The sequence below is a fragment of the Ctenopharyngodon idella genome, chromosome 2, assembly GCF_019924925.1.
Source record: "Ctenopharyngodon idella isolate HZGC_01 chromosome 2, HZGC01, whole genome shotgun sequence".
NCBI lineage: Eukaryota > Metazoa > Chordata > Actinopteri > Cypriniformes > Xenocyprididae > Ctenopharyngodon > Ctenopharyngodon idella.
The window spans coordinates 40533356-40557414 of record NC_067221.1 but is presented as its reverse complement, the minus strand read 5'-3'; the positions used below and the strand labels follow the sequence as shown (position 1 = coordinate 40557414).

The following is a 24059-nucleotide window of genomic DNA, read 5'->3' as shown; positions in this document are numbered from 1 at the left end:
ACACAAATGAAAACAAGGCTGAAGGCTGTTAAAAGTGTTTCGAGTCAGTTCTGCATTTCTGCTGAAAATTTTATATTCATTGATTTTGTACACCCATTTTTATACCTTGCAAACTCAAACATTTGTTTTTTGTGGTGTATTCTACATTGTTGTTGCCAATTCTGCTGATTTGTCACCAAGATAATGTTGTTAATCTAGCTGGCTTACATAGAAGCAGTTAATAATGACTTGAAAGCATCATTAAGAATGTGTTAAACTACAAACCACTACAAATCAGTAATGTTTTGCATCATATAATCATTGTTTATAAGGAAAAGTGTGTTTTTGAATTTATGGTTTACTGGCCAGAAATAAAATCCTTATTGTTGAGCCCTGGACTATATTAATAGGATTTTATATACCTTTTGTACTTTCTTTTCATTTTCATCTTTGTCTAATTACATTTTTATGGCATCAACCCTCGCTGTGGTCTAGAACTATAAAACGTATGTGAATAAGCAGAAAGTTTTTGCTTTCTTAATAGCTAGGAATAAAGAAGACTTGTGAGATTTCTCGAGTCTTATTTTCAGGAGACACATCTTGGTAACTTCAGCTTCAGCTCTCCATTTAAACTCATTGCTGTCTAGGATAGGAACACAGTTGCAATAAAATTACAGAACAATATAAGCGAGAGTCATTACTAAAAGCTGCAATTTACAGTCATTATTTAAACTCTTTGACAAAAGATGTTTACCAATCAGAATGCAGCATGCTAAAAAAAAGTACAGGTTGTAGCACCTTTATTAAAGAAGCTGCCAATGAGCCGCTAATTTTATTTCCTTCGGATTCATTTTGCACAATATTTTAAAAGTAAATGCATTTTCTAAAATTGCAATTAAAACCACAATCAGTATCTTATATTGTCCATACAACAATTTCTTATTTTTTCCTTCTCTGTCTGTCTTCCAGGGCTCTTAAAACAATATTGTTTGTGTTACACTTAAGAGCTCAAAGGGCTTGACCTGCACATTTTGTCGAGGATTCATGAGCTTTAAACCTCTCTAATGATCAGGGTTGTAAAGCAGGATTACCTCCATCTTTAAGATGGGTTTAGAGCATTTTTGCACTGACCTTTCGGTACTCCATGTCAGTAGTTCCTAACCCTGGTCCTGGAGTGCCTAAAACTACATGTTTTTTGTATGTCTCCCTAATTAATCACACCTGATTCAACTCATTACCTCCTTAGAGACACCGGGTGAGACATGCAAAATGTGTACCAGGTTGAGAAACACTGCTCCATATGTAAGATGAGAATAGGTCTGCTTTTCTTTGCAGCCTTTACAAGTCAATCTGGGTTTGTTTTAGTAAATTGCGGTTACACTTAATTTTTAAGGTGTTACAGTGTAATTTTACATTTAAGTACTGAGTAATAATAATTAACTACATGTACTAGGGGTTAGGGTTAGGAATAGGGGTTGGTTTAGGGTTAGTTGCCTGTAATTATGCATAACTTATAATTATTACTACAGTAACTACATGTAACATGGGTAACAAGGACACTAAAATAAAGTGTTACCAAAAATTGCTTTAGTGTGTAATTACACACTGTTCATGCAGCCGTTTCAACATGTAGGGCTGCCAGGTGCAACACAAGTGTTTTTTGCTAGTTTCAGCCCGACGCAGTTATCATTTTCATGTCCTGCACCACGTTGTTTAAATAGCAAATATACTCGCGCCCATCTGTTCGCCCATGGGCATGCTGGTCTGAAATCAAGGTGTGTTCAGGCGCATTGTTGGCGTGTTGCTAATTTGAGGCAACTGAAAACAACTGTGCCATTGACCAAAAACTTGGTCTAAAGTCAACGGCGCAGGTTTTTTTTTGTTGCTGTTGTTATTTAAAGGGCGTGTTAGTAATATGTGCCTATAGGCGGGTGCGCAACACGTGTACACTCTGCTTGTTACGCGCAGCAGCACACAAACATACCAAATATTAAAAATAAAAGGATTACAATGTAAAAGATTACCTTATTATTGTGTACATAAAGATAAAAATGCCTACATGTAATAATGGATTGTCAATGCATGAATCAGAATTACCTATTTGCAGAAATGACAAATGAAATTGCCTAATTATTTGACTAATCGTGGCAATACACATGTATTTACACTGACTCGTCAGGTTGAGGCTGTCTATATTCTGCCAGTTAACATTTTTACCCTGTTCATGGGCTGTCTTGCCTTAAATAACAAGTGAGCTGACAGACGCTGTTTGTGTGGTAACTGAACCGATGATGAACATGGATTTGTGTGACTGAGTAGTGTTCGCTGTAGAGGCATGTAGTATAAACACAACAGCAACAGTAGAATGACATATTAAATCCTTCCCGTCATGTCTACGTCAACGGCACTTAAGGAAAACCAAAATCTCTTACATTCGGAGAAAAGAGAGCCCATGTCCTCCGTGGCTCTGACCACTCGCCGTGGGGCTGGCTTCCTCGCTGAGATTGATGGTAGTGAAGATGAGGATGATGATGGTGGGGATTCAAGTGCTTTGGCTGATGGATGTGAGTAAGGGCCTAATGAAATCTCTAAGGTCTTTGGGTAGGAGGGCCCAGCAGGTAACGTGGTTCTCATAAGCAGGAGGAAAAACGAGGCACCAAACAGGATGAAGGCGAGGATGACCTCTTTCCATACCCTCATCTTAGAGCAGCGTGGAGCATTGAAACTCTGAAAAACATGTTAAAACAGGCTCATTAGACAACTTTAGAAATATCGACATCCTCTTATAATTAATGTTTTGATTTTTTTATATATATATATAATTTTGAAGTTTTAGTAATTTTGTTATGTTTTTGTCATGATTTTATTAGTTTTAGTTTTAACTATAATCCTGGCTCAGATTGAAAGCTTTCAGTGAACTCTAAAAGTGTTCCTGAGCATAGTGGAAAAAATGCATGGTATTAAAGGAATTGTTCACTCAAAAATGACAGTTTGTCATCTTGTCATGTCAAAGCCTTTGCATGCAACAAAAGTGGATGATGATTTATACTACTAAAAAAGGGCTAAAAACAATATAAAAACACTGTAAGAGTAGTTTGTATGACTTGTGTGCTATGTCTTCTGAATTCAAGCTGATATTTAACTAGTATGGCAGAATATGTTGGTATTGGATGTTTAATAGTGCATGTTCATTTTCCTTGTTTTTATATTTAGATTACATTTTCTGTCATCTAAGGCTACACTGCCTATTCCGATTATTTGTGAATCCGATTAGAATCTGATCTAAAATTATTGACTGTCCACATTGTGGATCGCAACTGTACAAAGCCCCACACATGACATCCAGGAAAAAAATAGGAGGCTAAATCGTGTGCACGATTTAGTAAAACGAGGGAACGAATTAGTAAATCGAGGGAACGAATTAGTAAATCGTGAGCATGGTTTAGTAAAACGAGGGAACGAATTAGTAAATCGAGGGAACGAATTAGTAAATCGTGAGCATGGTTTAGTAAAATGAGGGAACGAATTAGTAAATCGAGGGAACAAATTAGTAAATCATGAGCACGATTTAGTAAAACGAGGGAAAAAAATAGTAAATCGAGGGAACGAATTAGTAAATCGAGGGAACGAATTAGTAAATCGTGAGCATGGTTTAGTAAAATGAGGGAACAAATTAGTAAATCATGAGCACGATTTAGTAAAACGAGGGAACGAATTAGTAAATCGAGGGAACGAATTAGTAAATCGAGGGAACGAATTAGTAAATCGTGAGCATGGTTTAGTAAAATGAGGGAACAAATTAGTAAATCATGAGCACGATTTAGTAAAACGAGGGAAAAAAATAGTAAATCGAGGGAACGAATTAGTAAATCGTGAGCACGATTTAGTAAAACGAGGGAACGAATTAGTAAATTGAGGGAACGAATTAGTAAATCGTGAGCAGGATTTAGTAAAATGAGGGAACAAAATAGTAAATCGAGGGAACGAATTAGTAAGTCGTCCGCATGATTTAGTAAAACGAGGGAACGAATTAGCAAATTGAGGGAGCAAATTAGTAAATCGTGCGCACGATTTAGTAAAACGAGGGAACGTTTCCCGAAAGCATCGTTAGCCATCTATGGTCGTAAGTCCCATTGAACTCTATTGGTAACGATGGAACTTGCGACCATAGTTCGCTTTGGGAAACGCACCCCAGATCCAATTTGTCTGTCCCGTAGCGCTCCTTCGTTTTCCGTAGCGTTCTTTTCTGCTCGTCAGGCACTTTGCAACAACACAACCTTGTTTCTGCAACAACTGAGATTTGAATAGGATTTCAAACCACATATGAATGTAGCTCAAAAAATTCACACTTGCTAAATCTGATCTTTCAATCGGATATGCACACAAATCGGATTTGACTGACAGTCTGAACATAGCCTAATGCTCATTTAAATTTATTCTTTAAAAATAAATAATTTAATAACAGTGTTAAATGTAATCTTTAGCAAAATGAATGTTGTGAATCCTATATTTGCTGTACCATTTAAAACAATTTCATTTTAGTTTTTAGTGTTTAGACAGAATATATATATCATCAGCCAGAATTATCAATCCCTATATTTAAGTCATTATTAACTTATAATCTTCCACTTCTCAGTATTGTTGAAATCTATTTTGGTTTGTTTTGTTCAAACAAGTTGCATCACTATCAGTCATGTGACAAAAAAAACAAAGGGAGTTTGGCAGCAAACTTAGGACTACACATCCAAAGGATTATATTTTATTTTTATTTTTAGAACATGGCAGTATAAATCAAACTCCACTTTCATAACATTTCCTTTGGTGTGTTACAGAAAAAAATAATGGGTTAAAATGACAGCGAATGATAACAAAATGCTCATTTCGGGGTGAACTATTTCTGAAGTATGCACATTTAGGGACTTAACTTTTGTATAGTGTACTTCCTTTGGCTACAACCATATGCTTGGCATAGAGAATGTTTTTTAAAAACCCTTAAGTATACTGTAATACAATCTAAAGGATTACTGTCTGTGTTGAATGGTTACAGATCATCTTGTTTGGGCAGTATGAATGAGGTTCTATTTTTCAGGTCATGATCTTTTCTATGTATTGTCTCCTCCTTCCTCATCTTTATGAAGGAGTGTCCTTCATAACATCCGCCTGGGTGGAGACCCGACATCTACATAAGCATGTCCAAACAATTAGCCTTACGATTCCTGAGGGGAAATCTTTGTTTGTCGAGATGATCCATTCAATGCAGGAGGATTTTTGATGGTAAACAGACCTCCATTAGTTGTTGAAATTAGACCGGCTGAGATGGAATCTAGTTTTTTAGATTTTGTTGCATTTTTTTGCATATGGTGAAAACAAAAATTTACTACAGGTACGACACTTCTCTCGGCCAAAATATTTAATAACCGAACACACTAGGCGTCATGTTGGGCATTCCAGTGCTGTGGAAATCTGAAGTGCTTTCTTCAAAGTTTCGTACCAACAGTTTCCATGTGGGCCTGCTGGTGGAACGTTCTCCACCAGATATATCTGTTGGGCTTTGTTTGTTCAGCTATACACAGATCCATTGAACATTTATCTATGCCTGCATGTGTGCACGTACTTTTCTTTCACCCTCTCAAAAGGCTGCATTCTTTTCCTGCTGGGAATCCCTTTCAAACACTGTTTGTTTTTGCAGTTGAACATACTGATTGAAAAGTCTTATTTTTTCCTTCCTTTGCTATTACTAGTTACTGTTTTCTCCAGAGTAGGAGAGGAAGCGGGAAAACTCTTCCCCAGATCAGGAAATGGCAGATGGGTAATATTTAAGGACAAATCCAGACAGTATATGCTGGAAGTGTTTTGCCAGATTGACAGCAGTATGGTGGTCTTTAGTGGTCGACTGATACTGAGAGTGTGGCATCAGCACTGGTAAGATCATTTAGTCTCATTACTTTTAATGAAGATGATTGTGTTTTGAGCGCCTGAGACTTACTTTCAGTTTGATTTGCGGCAATTTGCGCGTTGTCTGGCTGAATAGATATCAGCTGCTCATCTGTGGCTATGCGTGCTGCAGTGGCGCTGTCATATCTGGCTATAACATGTTATTTAGCCCATAACATGCTCTCACACATTTATTTTTTAGTATTTTTGGGAGGAGTTAAATTTACATATGTGGTTTCAACAACCAGATGCATTTAGACCTGTTCAGTTTTGACTAGAATGCGTCCCAGACGACCTCCTGAAGTGGTTTGAGCGATCTATTTTATATCCGTTTCGAATGTGTTTCGGAGGGTATTTAGACCTGGTCTTTTCACGATTGGATAGCTATCCGATCAGTGAAAACGCATGAAGTGACCAGGTGTAAACAGGCCCTAAGTCTCTGGTGTCCCCAGAATGTGTCTGTGAAGTTTCAGCTCAAAATATCCCACAAACATTTATTATCTGCTTGTCAAATTTGCCCCTGTTTGGGTGTGAGCAAAAACACGCCGCTTTTGTGTGTGTCCCTTTAAATGCAAATGAGCTGCTGCTCCCAGCCCGCTTTCCAGAAGAGGAAACACCTTTAACAGCTCACGCTTCGGTTGCTCAACAACAACAAAGCTGGAGAATCTCACGCAGCCAAAATGAGGATTGTCAGTAACAGTGTTCAGCCTTACATTGTTCAAACCGGAGTCGACACTGATGGAGAGACTCAGGAAGAAGTTACAACTTTTAGAATGAAACTGGACGTTTCTGAACGGTTAGTGGATAAATTTATTAGCCGATTCAACTCATCTACTAGCATGTGTCGTCATGTGAATTGACCCTCGTTTGTGAAGCAGTACGGCGTAAAATGACGGCATGACAACAACACTCTACTACAACAACTCTTCCTCTTCTCTAAAGCAGCCCAACATGGCCTCACCCCTTTGTTGTGTGTTCTCAGGGGCGGGGTTTATGTAAATTTTGGGGTTTGTGATGTCACCAACCCAGGAAGAAGCTCGTTGTAGTCCCTACCAGCCGTTTGTTGTAGTCCTTAAAAAGTGATTTCTGTAAAAGAAAATCTCTCCCTTTGCATTGAAGCATTGACGCTTTGAGCGTCGTAACTTTGCAGATGTTGTTTATGCTCAATCAGCAACATTACACACTAACTAAAGTTAAAAAAGTGAAATCATAATTAGGGACCCCTAATTATGATAATGTCATAAGACCTCCTAAAAATAGGTTTCACGTTCTTTGTCAAAATTTTGATGAAATGGATATGGCATCATTACCCACTTTATTTTTGAAGCACATAGGCTTTGTGTTCATGTCTGTGTAGCCAAAAAAAAAAAAAAATCTGTCTGAATGAGTAAACACAAGCTATTATCATCTTTAATAGGAAAATTAATGCCTTTTGGAATTCAGTTTCTTGATCAATTTCTCATGCTGTTGGAAAGCACGTTGTCATTTTTGTCGTGTTCTGGTGTCTTTATCTCGTCCGCTGTGTGTTTTGGAAACGCCATTATCACTCTCGTCACTTTCTTCGCTTGACCAAATGTAGATCTGGCACGTATGAACACTTAGAACTTCCAACAGATGATAATAAATAGATCATTATTTAAATTAATATCATGAAAACATGTCTAGCTAGTTTCTACCCAAACTCCCATGAAAACAGTGTTACATAAAAATTATTTATGATCCTCAAAATAGGCTTCAAGCAAAGTGTAATTTTTCCAATTCTTGATTTTGGAGAGAAATATGACCAACTTGATGGGTTTTATGAGATTTGTGTATTTTGAAATCCAGGGAAATCCAGGCAGCACAATGTGTGAAGATATACAAAAAAAACCACTGATGAACCAATAAACTTTCCCTAGATCCATACGGCACGTATTCACACTAATGGTTATTCGCCTTTCTGCTTTAATCGTCTTTTAGTTTCAGTACAAATAATCAAACCACAGTCTGAGTTTTCAGAGATGGACGTTTGATTAATTGGCCTGTTGAGGCGAATCATTACCATCAGTGCTGTTCTGCTAATTAACTTTATTTACACAGACTGTTATGAACGCATGTGGGCAATTAAATTTGAGACATACTTCATGCTGATTATTGAGTCTGACATTAACTGGAGTATGTTTGATGAATTATGTTATGATTTCATTGTATATTAAGTGTTTCCTCATCATCTATTTTAAACAGCTGTGATCTGATTGACTGAGAGTAAAGATTAGTGATGTAATAGTCCTTATTTCAGAGACTTGCATTCTGCAAAAAGGGCTTCAGTTGTTGCACATTCAACAAGTTTGTTTTAGTTGTTAAATTACATGGATATACTTTTATGATTAAACCATCAATGAAGCAACATGTTTTTTTTTTGCACTAAAATGAATTTTGCTTGCACAAGCTGCAACTGTAATACTGTAGACATTTTACATATGCTCCTTTAGCAGGTTCTTTCATTCAATTCAGTTCAATACAATTCACATTTATGTGCTACTCACAATACATATTTCAAAGCAGCTTTACGGAAAATGCATGTAAATGCATCTAAAACAAACACAATTTATTATAAAGCATACAACAATATCCCAATACAGAATTTTAGTAGTGAACCAGAATAACAAACTTGTACTGGTTTAGTATTGAATAGTAAATCTTTTCTACATGCTTTTCTAAAGAACCGATTACATCAAAATTGTAGAGTTTTGTAGCATTTATTCCATGTATATTAGTTTTTAGACCATTCACTCTTTTTTTACTTCCTTCTTTTCCTGGGAAAACAGACCAAATGTTTTGATGACTCATCCTGCACTGAATCTGATCTAATCGGGAATTTCTAGTAAATTTCACAAAGAAATAGCAAGTAATTATGGAAGCTTGTTTCCGCCACTAAATAAAAAAATAAAAAAGGTAATTGCGATTTTGTTTTTTGTTTATCTTTTTTTTTTCTCAGAATTGAAAGATATAAACTTGCAATTCTGACTTTTTTTCCTCAGAATTGTTTATATCTCGCAATTCTGATTTTTATAACATGCAATTTTGACTTTAGATCTCGCAATTCTGACTTTTATAACTCGCAATTGTGAGTTTATATCTCGCAATTCTGAGAAAAAAAGTCAGAACTCTGAGATATAAAGTCGCAATTGCGAGGGGAAAAAAAGTCAGCATTGTGAGAAGTCAGAATTACCTTTTTTATTTTTTATTTCATGGTGGAAACAAACTTTTATAAGTAACACATTGAATTAAATGTGGAATTTTGAATTTGAAAGACTGAAATATAGTATTTTCTCATAAAACATATTATTATGTTATCACAGTGTATACATATTTTTTTTCCAGATGCCACAAATGACTAGCAACAAGTAGCAAATCATGTTCGATGGCTGTGATGTAAAGTTTATTGGTCTTCAATGGAGAATGCATTAACCAGCTTGTCAGGAGTTGTAGAGTTTTCATAAGAAAGCAAAACAAACACATTTTCCCTGGAAGAGAATGAATGTCTGTTTCTTCTCATCCGTCACAACATTGGTCACCTCACATCTTATCTCATCTTATCTCTCCTTGGCAAAGACAGATTGTTTAACAGGAAATCACATGTTTACATGTCAGTTCACATTTTCTAAGAAGTGTGTGTCTGTGTTAATCTGATGAATTGTCTTTGCAGTAGCCTGATATTATCAGATTGATTACAGTATGACAGGATACAATATTGCAGAATAAACAAACATTTGTCTTTTGGAGATCACAGCTGATATCGATGCCTGTCCTGTCAGCCACATGCTTTTTCTACATAAAGGCGTCTGTGGTGTGAATATATAGGTATATAATGAAATGTGTCAACTGCTAGACATATGGGAACAACAAAGAAAATTCACACCGTATTGTATGTACACTACATACAAAAGTCTGGTGTCAGTTATATATATATATATATATATATATTCATTAATATAAATGTAATAATATTATGTTATAGGTGTGTGTATATCTGCTATTTCACAGCGACTATTTCACAGTCTCATCCAGTCAGAATTTGAAGTTTAAAAGTTTTGAAATCAAGCGTGTCATAATGTAAAGCTGTTTTGCACTGATGTTCACACAGAATGCGTTTTTCCATTCTAATGTGCCACTTTTCCATTGTTTTTCTATGTAAACGTGCTAGACGGACTTGTATGACCATTATGCTCATGTCTTGTGTCTTTTGCAGTGTCTCACACATGAGCGCCGTGTTTTTAAAGGGGGGGTCTAATGCTATTTCATGCAGAGTTGGATTCTCATGCTCGATACTGTGTATCTATCTTTTATAAATATGATAAAACTAAAGACTTTTCGGAGATATGAAGGATGCTATACTACTCTACAGGTACTCAAGATTGCAGAAACTGTGTGTGTTATGTACCCTTTAAGATGCTATGTCAAGTTATTTCAACTTTTACACGCAGCGCCGCTCATCAATGTCAGTTCCATAACAGTGGACCAATCAGAAGAACTCGGAGGCGGGTCTAGCGTTTTATTTGTTCGTTATTGCCATTATTACAACACATCTCAAAAGCGCCTTTTGAGCGCTTTCTGTGCTTTAAAACCATTCCTGAGCACTGCCTCTCGCGTTTTTAGATGCAAAGACGCGTTCTGTGTGGACGGCTCCTTAGGCCATGTGTCCATCAAAGTGTTTTTTCAAGCGGCTAGCGTACTTTTCTAATTGTTTTCAATGGGAGCGCCGCATTTTTTAAACGTCAAGAGCGTAACGAGGAGCTGAGCGTCTTTTTCATGCTCCAACGTTGAGTGCTCTGCGTTTTTACTAGTCACCTCAAGTTGAAAAATGGGTGAAGAACTTTGGGTAAAATGCAGCGCTCATCATTGTCACTTTGTACCCAGCTGTCCAATCACAGTGGAGGAGGGGCGGGACAAATACAACACCGACCAACCGCCACTTTCTGCTTGTACAACGTCAACAGATGACAACAACTAACACAATAACGGAACAAAATAATTTAGAACAAGAGCCAGAGCAAATACTTTACATTGTATCAACATTTTTATATAGAAACGAACTATCTGTGAAATGAGATACTAGTAACACTTCCGCAGATATTCCGTATCATAGCAAGCAAAGCATCTCAACAGGAAAAAAAAAAAAAAAAAACCTTTAGGGTAGCTGCGCTGCCAAGCGCTCACATCGAGGCGTTTACAGTTGGCTAAAAAGGCTTTGGTTCATATTTTGTGAATAATCTGATCTTTTGGGTTTTGTCCATCAAGTTCCAAATTAAATTTAACTCACTGCATTACACAAACATAGGCAATGTCACATGGTTATTTAATACATGAACCATTTTGTGTGGTATTTCTGCCAAAACCAACTATGTTGTGATTTATACTGTTACCGTGATATGATATTCTGCACGTGATAGGAAGTTTTGCACGTACATTACCGCCCACCCATAAAGTCACATTTTCTTTTGTCAACTTCAACACGCCCGGCTGTCATTTATATGACTGTGTGCTCAAAGTTTTCTACTGGCAATTGCAAATGATTTGAGCACATAAAGTGTGATAAACTACCTGTTTCCTGAGTAGGTCTCTATCAGCTCTGGAAAGGATCTCACTTTCTCACTGTTCGAATTGAAGTGAGAAACTTTCCACTGATGGACAAAAGTCAGGAAACCTGTAGTTTGTCACTCTATATTTTCTGCTCATGTGCAATTTCCAGTAAATGAACTGAAACTCTTGCTGTCTAAAACAAATTTGTCAGTTGCTAGGTTTCCAATAACTTTTGACTTTCCATGACTTTTAGTTGTTTGTGATTCGCTTGCTGGAATCATTTTTGATAATCTTTTCATAGAGATTGCACTCACAAAGAGGAACTTTTTGTCAGGAAAAATCAGACTAGACTAGGTTTTCTATGAGTGTAAGAACCTGTTATTAATTTTAGTTATCAAATCTCATTTTCTGTCCCATCATTCACAAACTGTCACATAACTGTCACATAATCAGACGAGTCCATAAAACACATTAGCACTGTGTCAGAGCCGTCACCTACACGGTGAAAGGTGAAGCTGCTCAATACGTAATAAATTCTGATGAAGCGTGACACCTACTTTATGCTCTTCATTGAAAAGAACAGGCGCGTAAGGCTTTGGTCACTTCAGCTGTTTGGGTGAAGGCCTCGCACCGGTCGGGTCCACCACAGGGCAGATAGGTGGTGGCTGGGCGGCAGAAGGGGGCAGGAACACACTCCAAAGATCAGGCTGGGATTAGCACTAATGCGGCCTGCTTTATCTAGCATCACGTGGGCTAACACCTGGGATTGGCTCGCGGGGTGTGGAAGCAGCCGGCCTGGCTAATCTTACTGTCGCCTCATCTGTTGGACACACACACACACACACACACACACACATGCACTCACACCCTCACACTCACACACGCACACACACAAGCTCCATAAACAGTACGCTTCTTGCTGAGTTCTGATACTGAAAAAGTACTTGACTTTATGCCACTGTTTAACTTAAATGTGTGTAATATTTATTTATTTAGTAACTTATTATTGGTTTAAATTTTAGAATGTTTGTTGGTTGTTAAATTTCTTAAAGCTGCAACAAATGATTATTTTGATAATCGATTAATCTAAAGATTATTAGAACGATTAATCAACTAATCATCTATTATTACACTGGTTAATTAGTTTGCTTTGTTCAGTTATTCCACTTTAGCACTTAGTTAAATATTGAGTTATAGGCCTACTTTAACTAATAAATAAAACAGGGAAATCACTTCAGCTTTTGAAAGTGTATTTTTAATGAATTTCGAGCCAACTGAATAGACCAATCTCCTTCAGGTTTTCTTTTCTCCTCATAAGTCATCAATAGTCCAACTGTTACTGGTACTGTGTTTTTATTAAGAAAATATGAATATGAAATATGAACATAAAAAATATGAATATGTAATATTGTGCATATTTTTTGAAAAATGCTGCTCTATCTATCTATCTATATATATATATATATATATATATATATATATATATATATATATATATATATATATATATATATAATATAACTATCGAGTTTATGGTCATTGAATGGCTTTCCTGAGGTAAAATGTAAAATTTTGTGACATATTTGTTTGCAAGCTGTTTTATTGACGTCTTTCTGCGGTTGAAACTCTGATTAAGTGATTACATTAGAGATGGATTCATTTCAGTAAGTTGTACTGTATCTTTTATCATACGTTTTGATGTTCATTAAATTCCTCTCGGAAGAGATAATAAGTTCACGTGCCGCTTGACCTGAGGCGCTACAGCGATCTGTCACGCCACATTAAGAGCGCCAAAACCACATTTATTGTTTGAAAATTTAACATCTGAGACTTTGTTTTATATCAAAAGTAACCTGATCTGTCTTATCTGTCGGTGCGTTATCTGTGTCCTCTTTGCTCTGCTATGTATCTTTCACTGCGTGAGAAAATGGATATGTGGCATGAGAACAGAGAACAGTGAGTTTGAAAGAGAGTTGGTGGATCCTGCATGGGCCTTCTGAGGCAAAGCGATGCATTTGTGTAAGAAAAATATTTAAAACTAAAATAACTAGCTTCCGACAGACGGCTGTACACATCGATTTACGGAGAAAGAGTGAACTCTTGACTTGATGCATGACGTAATGATGAACGCGGAAGCACAGAGGATAGAGGAAAGCAAAACACCGGTCACGAATTAGAATATATAACTGATCAAATTGAATGCCTTGTTGCTTGAATTTAGTGTTCTGTTTGTTTTTTGTGATTGACTCTGTACCTTCAAATAAAAAAAAAATAAATAAATTCTTTAAAAACATTGTTTAAAATAAACAATAAAACAATGTTGTGAGCTTAATGGCAACAGGGGTGTACTTAAAGGGTACCCATTAAGCACAGCCAGACTTTTTGCATTTAATGATGTACATCTTAATTATAATGCTTTTGTCATTTAAAATAAAATGAAATATTATTGTGTGAGAGATTAATATTTTATTTTAACATAAATTTTTGTACTGAAATCAATATTTTATATATATATATATATAGTATTTTTATATATGTACATTTATATATCATTATTATATTAAAATATTTTATTTTTATTTGACAAGGACAATACAGAGTAACATTACTGCATTACTGTACAGTGTTAAACAGATTGTAAAAAATGATTGCTGGTTTAACTTAAAGCAAGTAACCTGGTTGCCTTAATTTTGTTGATTTGAGAAAGGAAAAAAGTTATTTTTACAGTGACGCTGTGTTGTTTTGTATGTGTTCTAGTGTAGGCTGTGGTTTATTTAAAGAGAATCCACAGGTTTGTTGCAGGCTAATTAAAGTTTTGGTATTTGTAGCTCATATATATATATATATATACATATACAAATCTGAGTACGACTTCATCTCTGGACTGTAAACAGAACAATCTTGGCCATATGGGATCCCAATCAAATGTAAATGAAACTACTAAAATCTTATATTCAAACATGTCACATTTCAGGCAGCTGACAGCAAACAATAATGAACTTTATTAATATTTTAATTTTTGATCTTTTTGCAGTCATATTCGGACATTTCTGAATGACTTGCATTAGATAAAATATCAAAGCAAGTGTCATTTATTGTAAAGAATGATGCACAAGCATTTTACAAGCTACACATTTTACAAAAATTATAGATGTAGTGTTGAGAAAAATTTGTATTTTTAGTGGTTATAGTGAATGATGTTAATGTGATACACCTTTGGTTCCTCTGCTTGGAAACCTGCGTAAACTGACTCCACCAAAAATCAATAAAACACCAGCTGATTCAAACACATTGAGATGTGTTAATTCAAAAAGAATGAAGAAAAGTGAAGTTAGTGAAGATAAATTATCCTGCCGCATTTGAGACATTTGCTTTGATATTTTACTATCTATTGTAATGACATGAAGACATTTTTAAGTGTGACTTGTGTGTTTAAAAGTGTCCGAATGCTTTCTGGGGTGCTGTATATGAAATGCTTGCAGTATTTGAAGTGGGTCACTCAAATGTGCCAGTGGTTACATAACTAGACTACATAATCAACTATTTCAACATCGATTGTTGAAACGTTTTGCTAGTCTCTGTGTATTTAATTTCTGGATGCATATTTAAACAGAGAAACATTCAGTTAGCATGCTAACTTATCAGTTATTATGCCAATGTGTCCCTACAGGTTGCATATAAACTAACCTAAACATCATGTCACATTTGGGCTCCTTTTTTTTTTTAAATATGCTATAAACATTGACAAAGTCTCTGAGCATCTGCTCTCAGAAATCGCATGTTTACTGGAAGTGTTAGTCGACAGCTGTGAAAGGCACCATTTAGCATTTAGTTTGTGCATTTGGAGGTTAGCCAGTCCATGTGTGGATGCTATGTCTGAAATACAACAGCTGTCACATACTGAACCTGTGAATGAGTGAAAAATCTGACTATAGCCCTGGAACTAACACCTACACACTAACAACTACACGATACGCTGAACGACGCATATCTGTACGAAGAGGTTGAAACAGAGCGTGAGCTACATGCTTTCATTTCAGCACGACAATGTGTAGGTGCCACTCAGAACTGAATTGAGAATCTTTTAAATTATAACTTTATTTTTTACAATGCAAGTAGAATTCAAATTAATTGAAGTATAATTTCATGTGATTTTAATTTAACTACAACAGCAAAGTTTATTATGATAAATTTTAAATGTTGGCTTGATGGGTGGATGGATGAATGATAGATGGATAAATGGATGATGGATGGATGGATGGATGGATAAAAGAGAGATGGATGGATGGATGGATGGATGCATTGATAGATGATAGAAGGATGGATGGATGGATGGACAGTTGGATGGATAGATAGATGGATAGATGGATAAAAAATAGATGGATGGATGGATATATAGATGATGGATGGATGATGATGGATAAATTAATGGATAAAAGATGGATGGATGGATGGATAAAAGATATGGATGGATGGATAAAAGATGGATGATGGATGGATGTATGATGATGATGGATAAATTGATAGATAAAAGATGGATGGATGGATGGATGGATAAAAGATATATGGATGGATGGATAAATGATGGATGGATAAAAGATGGATGATGGATGGATGATGATGATGATGATGGATAAGGATGGATGATGATGGATGATGATGATTGATAAAAGATGGATGGATGGATGGATAAAGGGTGGATGATGGATGGATGATGATGATTGATAAAAGATGGATGGATGATGATGGATAAATTGATAGATAAAAGATGGATGGATGGATGGATGGATAAAGGATGGATGATGGATGGATGATGATGATGGATAAAAGATGGATGAATGGATGGATGATGATGATAGATAAATTGATAGATAAAAGATGGATGGATGGATGGATGGATAAAGGATGGATGATGGATGGATGATGATGATGGATAAAAGATGGATGAATGGATGGATGATGGATGGATGATGATGATGGATAAAAGATGGATGGATGGATGGATGGATAAAAGATAGATGGATGGATGGATAAAATATGGATGGATAAAAGATGGATGATGGATAAAAGATGGATGGATGGACGATGGATGGATAAAAGATTGATGGATGGATAAAAGATGGATGATGGATGATAGATGGATGGATGATGATGATGGATAAAAGATGGATGGATGGATAAAAGATTGATGGATGGATAAAAGATGGATGGACTGATAAATAGACACATGGACGGATGTGTAATTGTATATTTTATCATATTAATTTTCCCATGGCTCCAGATTGTAGTTTCTAGCATCTGAACAATATAGTAAAAACGTCATTCAAAATGACTCAAATTGGTTGTTGAATTTCTTTGAATTGCATTTCAGTGGAGTCCACTTCCTGCCATTCGAATTCAAATTAAAATGCAATTTCCTGTTTGTTGTGGCCAATTCAAATTCACAGAATTTTGCACAACCCTTGACAGATGCTTCAGCTGTGAAAGTGCACAATGCTTATAGCTTGTATCTCAGTTAGTGCACATGTCCAGAACGTTACACCAGGGTGCTCATGCAGGTGATGTTAGTTTGAATTTGGCTTGTGACATCACCTCTGCTGGGTTTTGTCTAGACAGCTGCTGTGTTGAGAAAATCTGATGAGAGTTTGTGCTGCACAAGGATGACAGCCTAGACATTACTTTTGCCCAACATCTTGTTTTTATTTTATTTTAAGACCTTTTGCAATTTTATTTATAATCAGTATAATTTAAATGCACTTTAACTCCCACTGAAGCTGACAAGTATTTTATCTCTCTTTTGGCAGCATAGCTATCCGATTGTGAAAAGACCAGGTGTAAATGCCCTCTGAAATGCTTTCGAGATGAAAAATAAACGTGAGAGTTTGTTATAGGTTATATGATGCTATTGCCAGATATGACAGCGCTACTGCAACACACATCACATCTCTTCAGCAAGCCAACGCGCAAACTGACGCAAATAAACTGAAAGTAAGTTGCAGATGCTCAACACACAATCATCTTCATTAAAAGTAAATGATCTTACCAGTTCTGATGCCACTCTCTCTCCTATTGTGGTCTTTGATCATGAAATTAGCTGATGATAAATAAAATGCAGCTCATATCTGTTGCTTTCGTTGACATGAACTCCGTTAAATTTGCATATAGCGCAGCAATTGAAGATTCTGATTTATATCCGTTTTACAGAGGCCAAGTGTAAGTTATGTGGCCAAGTGTAAAAGGAACCATTTTAACAAATCAGATAGCTATCCGATCAGAAAAAACACATGTGACCAGGTGTAAACAGGCCCTTAGAATTTCTGTGATGCACAATGGTGCTTACGTCATTTCGCCTGTCCTGTGTCTTTAAGAACTTTTTGCATTTTCTGTACAGATTTCTTGAGAAAAGTCAGCAGAATTCCTTGGGGAATTTATACAGTGAAAAATGTGTTGAAATGTGGGACAGTTCATCCAAAAAAATCATTTACTCGCTTTCTTGTTGTTCCAAACCTGTATAAACACAAGAAAATCCTTACAATGGAATTCGAAGAGGTTCGATGTTGTTTATAATCCATCTTCAAAATATCTTTTCTGTTCAGCAGAAAAAAAGTCATTTGCTTTCTTAAACTTTCCATTTTAAGACACCTGAGAATATTACACTCCTATTGGTATCTGTCCTGTATCTTTGAGGCAGTTTTTAAATTTTTCATGCAGATTTTGGGAGGAAAGTCAGGAGAATTCAATAGAGTGAAATTACACAATGTAAAATGTGTTAAAGAGGACCTATTGTGCCTCTTTCACAAGATGTAATAGTAGTCTCTGGTGTCCCCAGAATGTGTGTGTGAAGTTTCAGCTCAAAATACCCACAGATCATTTATTATAGCTTGTCAAATTTGCCCCTATTTGGGTGAGCAAAAACACGCCGTTTTTCCCTTTAAATGCAAATGAGCTGCTGCTCCCGGCCCCCTTCCCAGAAGAGGGCGGAGCTTTAACAGCTCACGCTTCGGTTGCTCAACAACAACAAAGCTGGAGAATCTCACGCAGCCAAAATGAGGATTGTCAGTAACGGTGTTCAGCCTTACATTGTTCAAACCGGAGTCGACACTGATGGAGAGACTCAGGAAGAAGTTACAACTTTTAGACGTTTCTGAATGGTTAGTGGATAAATTTATGTAGTTGCTGTGGAGTTGATTCAACTCATCGACTAGCATGTGCCGTCATGTTAATCTTTTGTGCAAATCCAACATTGAATTGACCCTCGTTTGTGAATCAGTCCGGCGTAAAATGACGGCATGACAACAACACTCTACTACAACAACTCTTCCTCTTCTCTAAAGCAGCCCAACATGGCCTCACCCCCTTTGTTGCGTGTTCTCGGGGATGGGGTTTATGTAAATTTTGGGGTTTGTGATGTCACTAACCCAGGAAGAAGCTTGTTGTAGTCCCTACCAGCCATTTGTTGTAGTCCTTAAAAAGCGATTTCTGGAAAAAAGAAAATATCTCCCTTTGCATTGAACTTTGAGCGCCGTAACTTTGCAGATGTTGTTTATGCTCAAACAGCAACATTACACACTAACTAAAGTTAAAAAAGTGAAATCATAATCAACCACCCCTTTAAAATGTGGGACGTCATTATACTGACCCTCATGTCGTTCCAAACCTGTATGAACACAAAAGATAACGAAATTCAGTGGGTTCCAATGTTGTTTTTACACCAACTTCCAAATATATTCTTTTCTGTTCAGCAGAAGAAAAGTCATACAAGTTTGGAACGACGTGAGGCTGACTATTTTAATTTTTCTTTTAAGTGAACTTTTCTATTTTAAGACACCAGAGAATACTACACTCCTGGAAGCATATTCAGTTTTCACATATTATTTACTAAACAAACACACAAAGGACAGTGGATATGTAGTAGTTTGTGAATGACGGGCATTTCAGTCCTAACTCTGCAGATGCAGTTTCCGTGTGGGCCCAGCCATGAAGTCAACAGTTTAGTTCTGAGGTTTGATTTGTGGTTCCACTGAGGATTTACTGCGGCAGGAATTTGATATCATCATATAACCGAGCTTCCCAAGGTTAGAGTGGTCATTTCACCCGCTCTGTGTGAACGCTGCGTGTTTTAGAGTGCATTTCCTGCCATCTTTCACCCCACTTATTATTTGTGGTTGGTAGTAAAACTGTACCTCATTTAGGGAAAGTCTGGAACATCTGACAGGAATAAAAGCCCAGATGCATGATGGAGAGACATGCACATGTGCGTCTCTCCAGTGATCAATAGCCAAAAAGGACGTGACCTTTACATATCACATCCTGATTAATGCGCACTAAACCACAATGTATTCAACATTGTTTTAATCACGTATACGTGATTTAGAACTTCCAGAGTTGTTGTTTTTTCTGTTTGACAACAGCTGTGTTATCAGATATTACAAATGGATAGTCAAATCTGTAAACCGTAAATCAGTTGCATCGTGGAATTTTACGGTCTGGATCTAATGCCACGAATGTTTGCTTTCGCAAGCCAAAGCCGAAGTTAACCTCAATCCAGACAGTTCTGCGTGCCGAAGAGCAGATCGCACTTAAATAAAACCCTGGTGCTATTGTGCGTGATGGCATTTTAAAAGTCCTGATGATTAGCGACTGGCACACTTGAATGCAGCTTTCCCTGAGCGTGTCGGAGCAGGACAGGCAGAAAAAACAAACGCACCCATCCAAGATCTTCTATCTGGAAAAATGTGCAGGGATCAAAATGAGATGTCAAAGCTCAGGGTCGTGTTTTGAAAAGATAACGCTGCACCTGCAAGCGGATTTTGAGCGTTCCCTCTGAGTGAAAGAGTGTGGTGAAAGCATCAAATTTACAGCGTGCGCCTTCATCAGGCTTGAGAACTAAGCCCGATTGAATCCCAGGTTATGGGAGTTGAAAGGCTCAAGTGAATATAAGCTTAACCTGCCATGCCTTTGCCTCCCCAAAATGCACCAGATCCCACTGACGATTATGATTAGGTCATCGTTACGGGTCAACTGCCATATACCAGCCTTGCTAAATTGCTTGAAACAAGAGGTAGCAATCACAATGTTCACTATGGCAGGGAATCAGGCTCTCAAATTTAGATTTATTGGCCAATATATCGGTTATTGGCTTTCAAATATAAAGAATTATCGGTTATCGGTATCCGCCAAAATTTTCATATCGGAAAGTTGTAGGTTGTGAAGTAGTCCATTTAAACTCTTTGCAAATAATATTTTATTTAAAAATATGCACACATTCTCTCTTGTTTGTTTGTCTGATATGTCAAAAATAAAAAAAAACGTCTTGTCAGTTATGAATGACAATTTAAATGATAGCATATTTTCAGTTCAAAATGGAGAAATTCCATAAAAAAGTTGAGTTTGCATCACTGTATGTTACTGTGGGTCGTTAAACGTATCCATAATAAAACAGCTGTCAAATATTAAATGTTTAGCTACTTATATCTTACCACGCACACACTCTTTCACTGTAAAAACCAAAAGAGTTGTGTTGGAATTCACACTCGTCTTCAGTGAATAGTAAGCCCCGCCGCCTTTGATTTTGGTCATCATTTTAACATTGGCGGGCGCTGTTAGTCCGCTGAGGCAGACCAGCCTAAAAATTTAACTTTTTAAACTGTCTGTCATCCTAACAATTTGGCCATTTCCAGTTATTGGGGGGACTCTCAATGGGACCCTCAATGCCTATGGTGGTTATGGCCATGGTGTAAAGTGAATCAATCATGAAGCAAGTTCAGTTCATTGTCACTATTCAGCTTGAGTCTGTTCAATGTTGATTCGGTTCAGTTCAATAAATGTGTAAAGTTCATCAAATATGAAACAAGTTCAATTCAGCTATAAATCAGTTCTAATAAAGACAAAAGTGTCATAGTCCAGCTCAATTCAGGTCAAGGTTTGTTCTCATCCAAAAGCGTCAGTGCAGTCACATCGATAATATTACTGAATATTAACTGTCTTTTAAACTTTTTGGTTTCCAGCACAAGAGTAAATGCGGATTAACCCATAAGGGATTCCCTGAATACCAACAGATACTCTTTGGAAACTTCTCTAACCTGGTTTACATCAAACTACCCATAAATACCTCTATATCTGCCCCTAAAGAGATCCGCTTTGCAAAGGTATGGTTAAAAAAAGCCCATTGAACTCAAATGGACCGTAAGTGATGTATAGTGACCTGAAGGTCTAAGACAGGAATCAAAGGTCCTCCTAGGGGACTTTCTGGGGTTTGTTGTGGTCTAATATAAAAAACACCAAACAGGGATTTCCTTTCACGATCTATTACATCTGATAAAACAATATAACATAAGATCAAGATTTCCAGCCCCTATTGAGAGACACATGCAGATGTCTTGGTAATCTTTGAGATGATACAACTTCCACAAGTTTGGAAAACTTCAGCATCTTGATTCGATTAATGAAACAACCTGTTTACTAATCATGATGTATGCGTTCTGGCACTGTTGCGCTCTCTGAATCTGTGGCGATCTGCAGTGTTTAACACCCCGGCTGTAAGTAGCAGCTTATGCTAACAAAAGAAGATGTGTCCTTACCAAGTGGCCAGCTAAGCCAGACTTATCAGGGTGGCGTTGTGTTGGCTTGACCTCAGGCAACAGGTGGGGAGGGCAAATCCCTCATGGAGGCAGGATTGGAGGTGCTAGTGTGTGCTGTCCGTCCACGCTGTACATCCATGTAATCAGTCAATAGCAAGAGCCTTGGTTTGTATGGATATTAAGTACTATACCAGTGTCTTAGAGATTCCTTCTCATGATGACTTCTCCTCCAGGCTTTTCCGATATACGTTTACACTAAAATTTCTTCCGGCCACTCTGGAGGTGGGCTCGGAATTTCTTCATCCTTTGACATAGTTGGTTACGCAAGTCTGAGACTAGTTGATCGTGGCTTTGCAATTTAAATCAGTTTGGAAATGAGGCTGCCGTCTGAGTCCTGTCCGTTTTTAGGATCCCAGATCTGAAACACAATACCAAATTGGCAAAATGAACACTGTGCACTTAGTATGACAAAGACAGCAGAAGAAATTAGCATTGTTTGTGAGTTTAAGCAGGTGGATGTGTTTGCTCGAATGCAAAACCTATTAGTTAAACTAGTCCAATCTATTACTGTTCGACCATTTTACCCAATATTTGTGTGTTCTATGTCTTACACTTAGTAGAGTATCATATTGTTTGCTTAGCAACATGCAAACTCTATCAAAGTCAATCGTGAGTCAAGTCTCCCATGCAGAGCGCTGTTTGTAAAATGCACAGAGTTGGTCCCTATGCAGAGCGTTTCAAATCAATCCCTTATGAGGTTTCTCTAGGTTAAGATGCCTATGTAGACAGCATGGCAAACCAAGGTTTTGCAACAGAGCTGTTAAGTGAAGCCAGGAAATTTTTGCAAACCTTTAGAGGGTTTAATTTGTTTCAGATCTTCACCTTCATGTACGGTTTAGACCAAGCACTTGAAAAAATGGTTTTCAGAAAGTTCTCTGAATTTTAGCCTTTAATGATTTGTCAAAATTGAACGTTTTTCTCACTTTTCAGCATTCCTGTTTAAACCGTAACTTTATAGTGACTTACTGCAAATGCAAATTAAATATGAACAGATCGCAGTCTTAAAATTGTAAGGTACTTAGACTAAGCTTATTCCTTCTGCGCTTCCAGACTTACCATGTGAAGCTTACAAGCTGTCCAAATCCTGGTTTGGTTGTCCTCTTTCGTGCGTAAGATCCCTGCGTGTGTGTATAGCGATGTGTGAGAGCAGGAGTTTGCGTGTGTATGTTTTTAGGGGTGTGTGCATGGCGAACTCCCCTCGGTCCCTGTCAGTCTTTCTCCTCCCTGTGTGTGAGACTCCTCCTCTACCAGCACACTGATCACTGGATGGGTCGGATTACCATGGACTCTAATCGCTTTTGGGATCTCCCCCTCTCTCGCTGGATGGGGCCTGAGGATGCTCAAAACCAGGGCACAATGAACAAGAGCTGTAAACACCTACTGTACACCACATGCTTGACACCTGTGATGTGGGACAATCCATATAATTCACACTTATCCTGCCAGAGAGGCTTCAGAGAGTGAGAACTCTGTCTATCGCTGGCTCCGAACCAGACTTTTAATTTTTAATTAATGTAATTTAATTATTTTAATGATTCAAGATATTTTGAATTTATATTTAATATGTTTAAAATATTTGTATTATTTTTATTTTTGAAAAATTATTTATGATTTAATTAATTTTTTTTGTCTCTTGTGTCACATTCAGAGTCCACATGCATCTTTTTATCACCTTGTCACTGAGTGTCTTGTTTTTGATAGTCTTTGAAGAAAAACAAAGGTTTCTTTGCTCTTCAAAACACCTCAAGAAATGGAGACCAAATTGCACCTTCCAGGTCAATGGAAGCGCAACCTTTTTCGTCACGCTTTTTGAACGTTCCCCTACAGCTCATAACTGAATTAAACGGGCTGCATGACGCTGAAGGATTACTGCAATATGTAGTTTGGCATGCGTTTGTGAATGACTTCAGTTCTTAAATAAACAACAAAATAAAATCAGTAGGC

General features: G+C 37.1%; 1 protein-coding gene across 1 annotated transcript in view; it reads right to left on the bottom strand.

Moving 5' to 3' along the window:
- Window positions 1–23604, bottom strand: part of LOC127502590 (glial cell line-derived neurotrophic factor) — a 30772-nt gene extending 7168 nt beyond the window's left edge. The window contains exons 1-3 of the mRNA XM_051875609.1: window positions 23172–23604; window positions 22056–22473; window positions 2412–2706 (exon numbers count right to left, since the gene is read on the bottom strand). Coding sequence (XP_051731569.1) covers window positions 2412–2679 — 268 coding nt within the window. The 5' untranslated portion in view covers window positions 2680–2706; window positions 22056–22473; window positions 23172–23604. The remainder of the gene's footprint in view (window positions 1–2411; window positions 2707–22055; window positions 22474–23171) is intronic.
- Window positions 23605–24059: the final 455 nt, after the last annotated feature.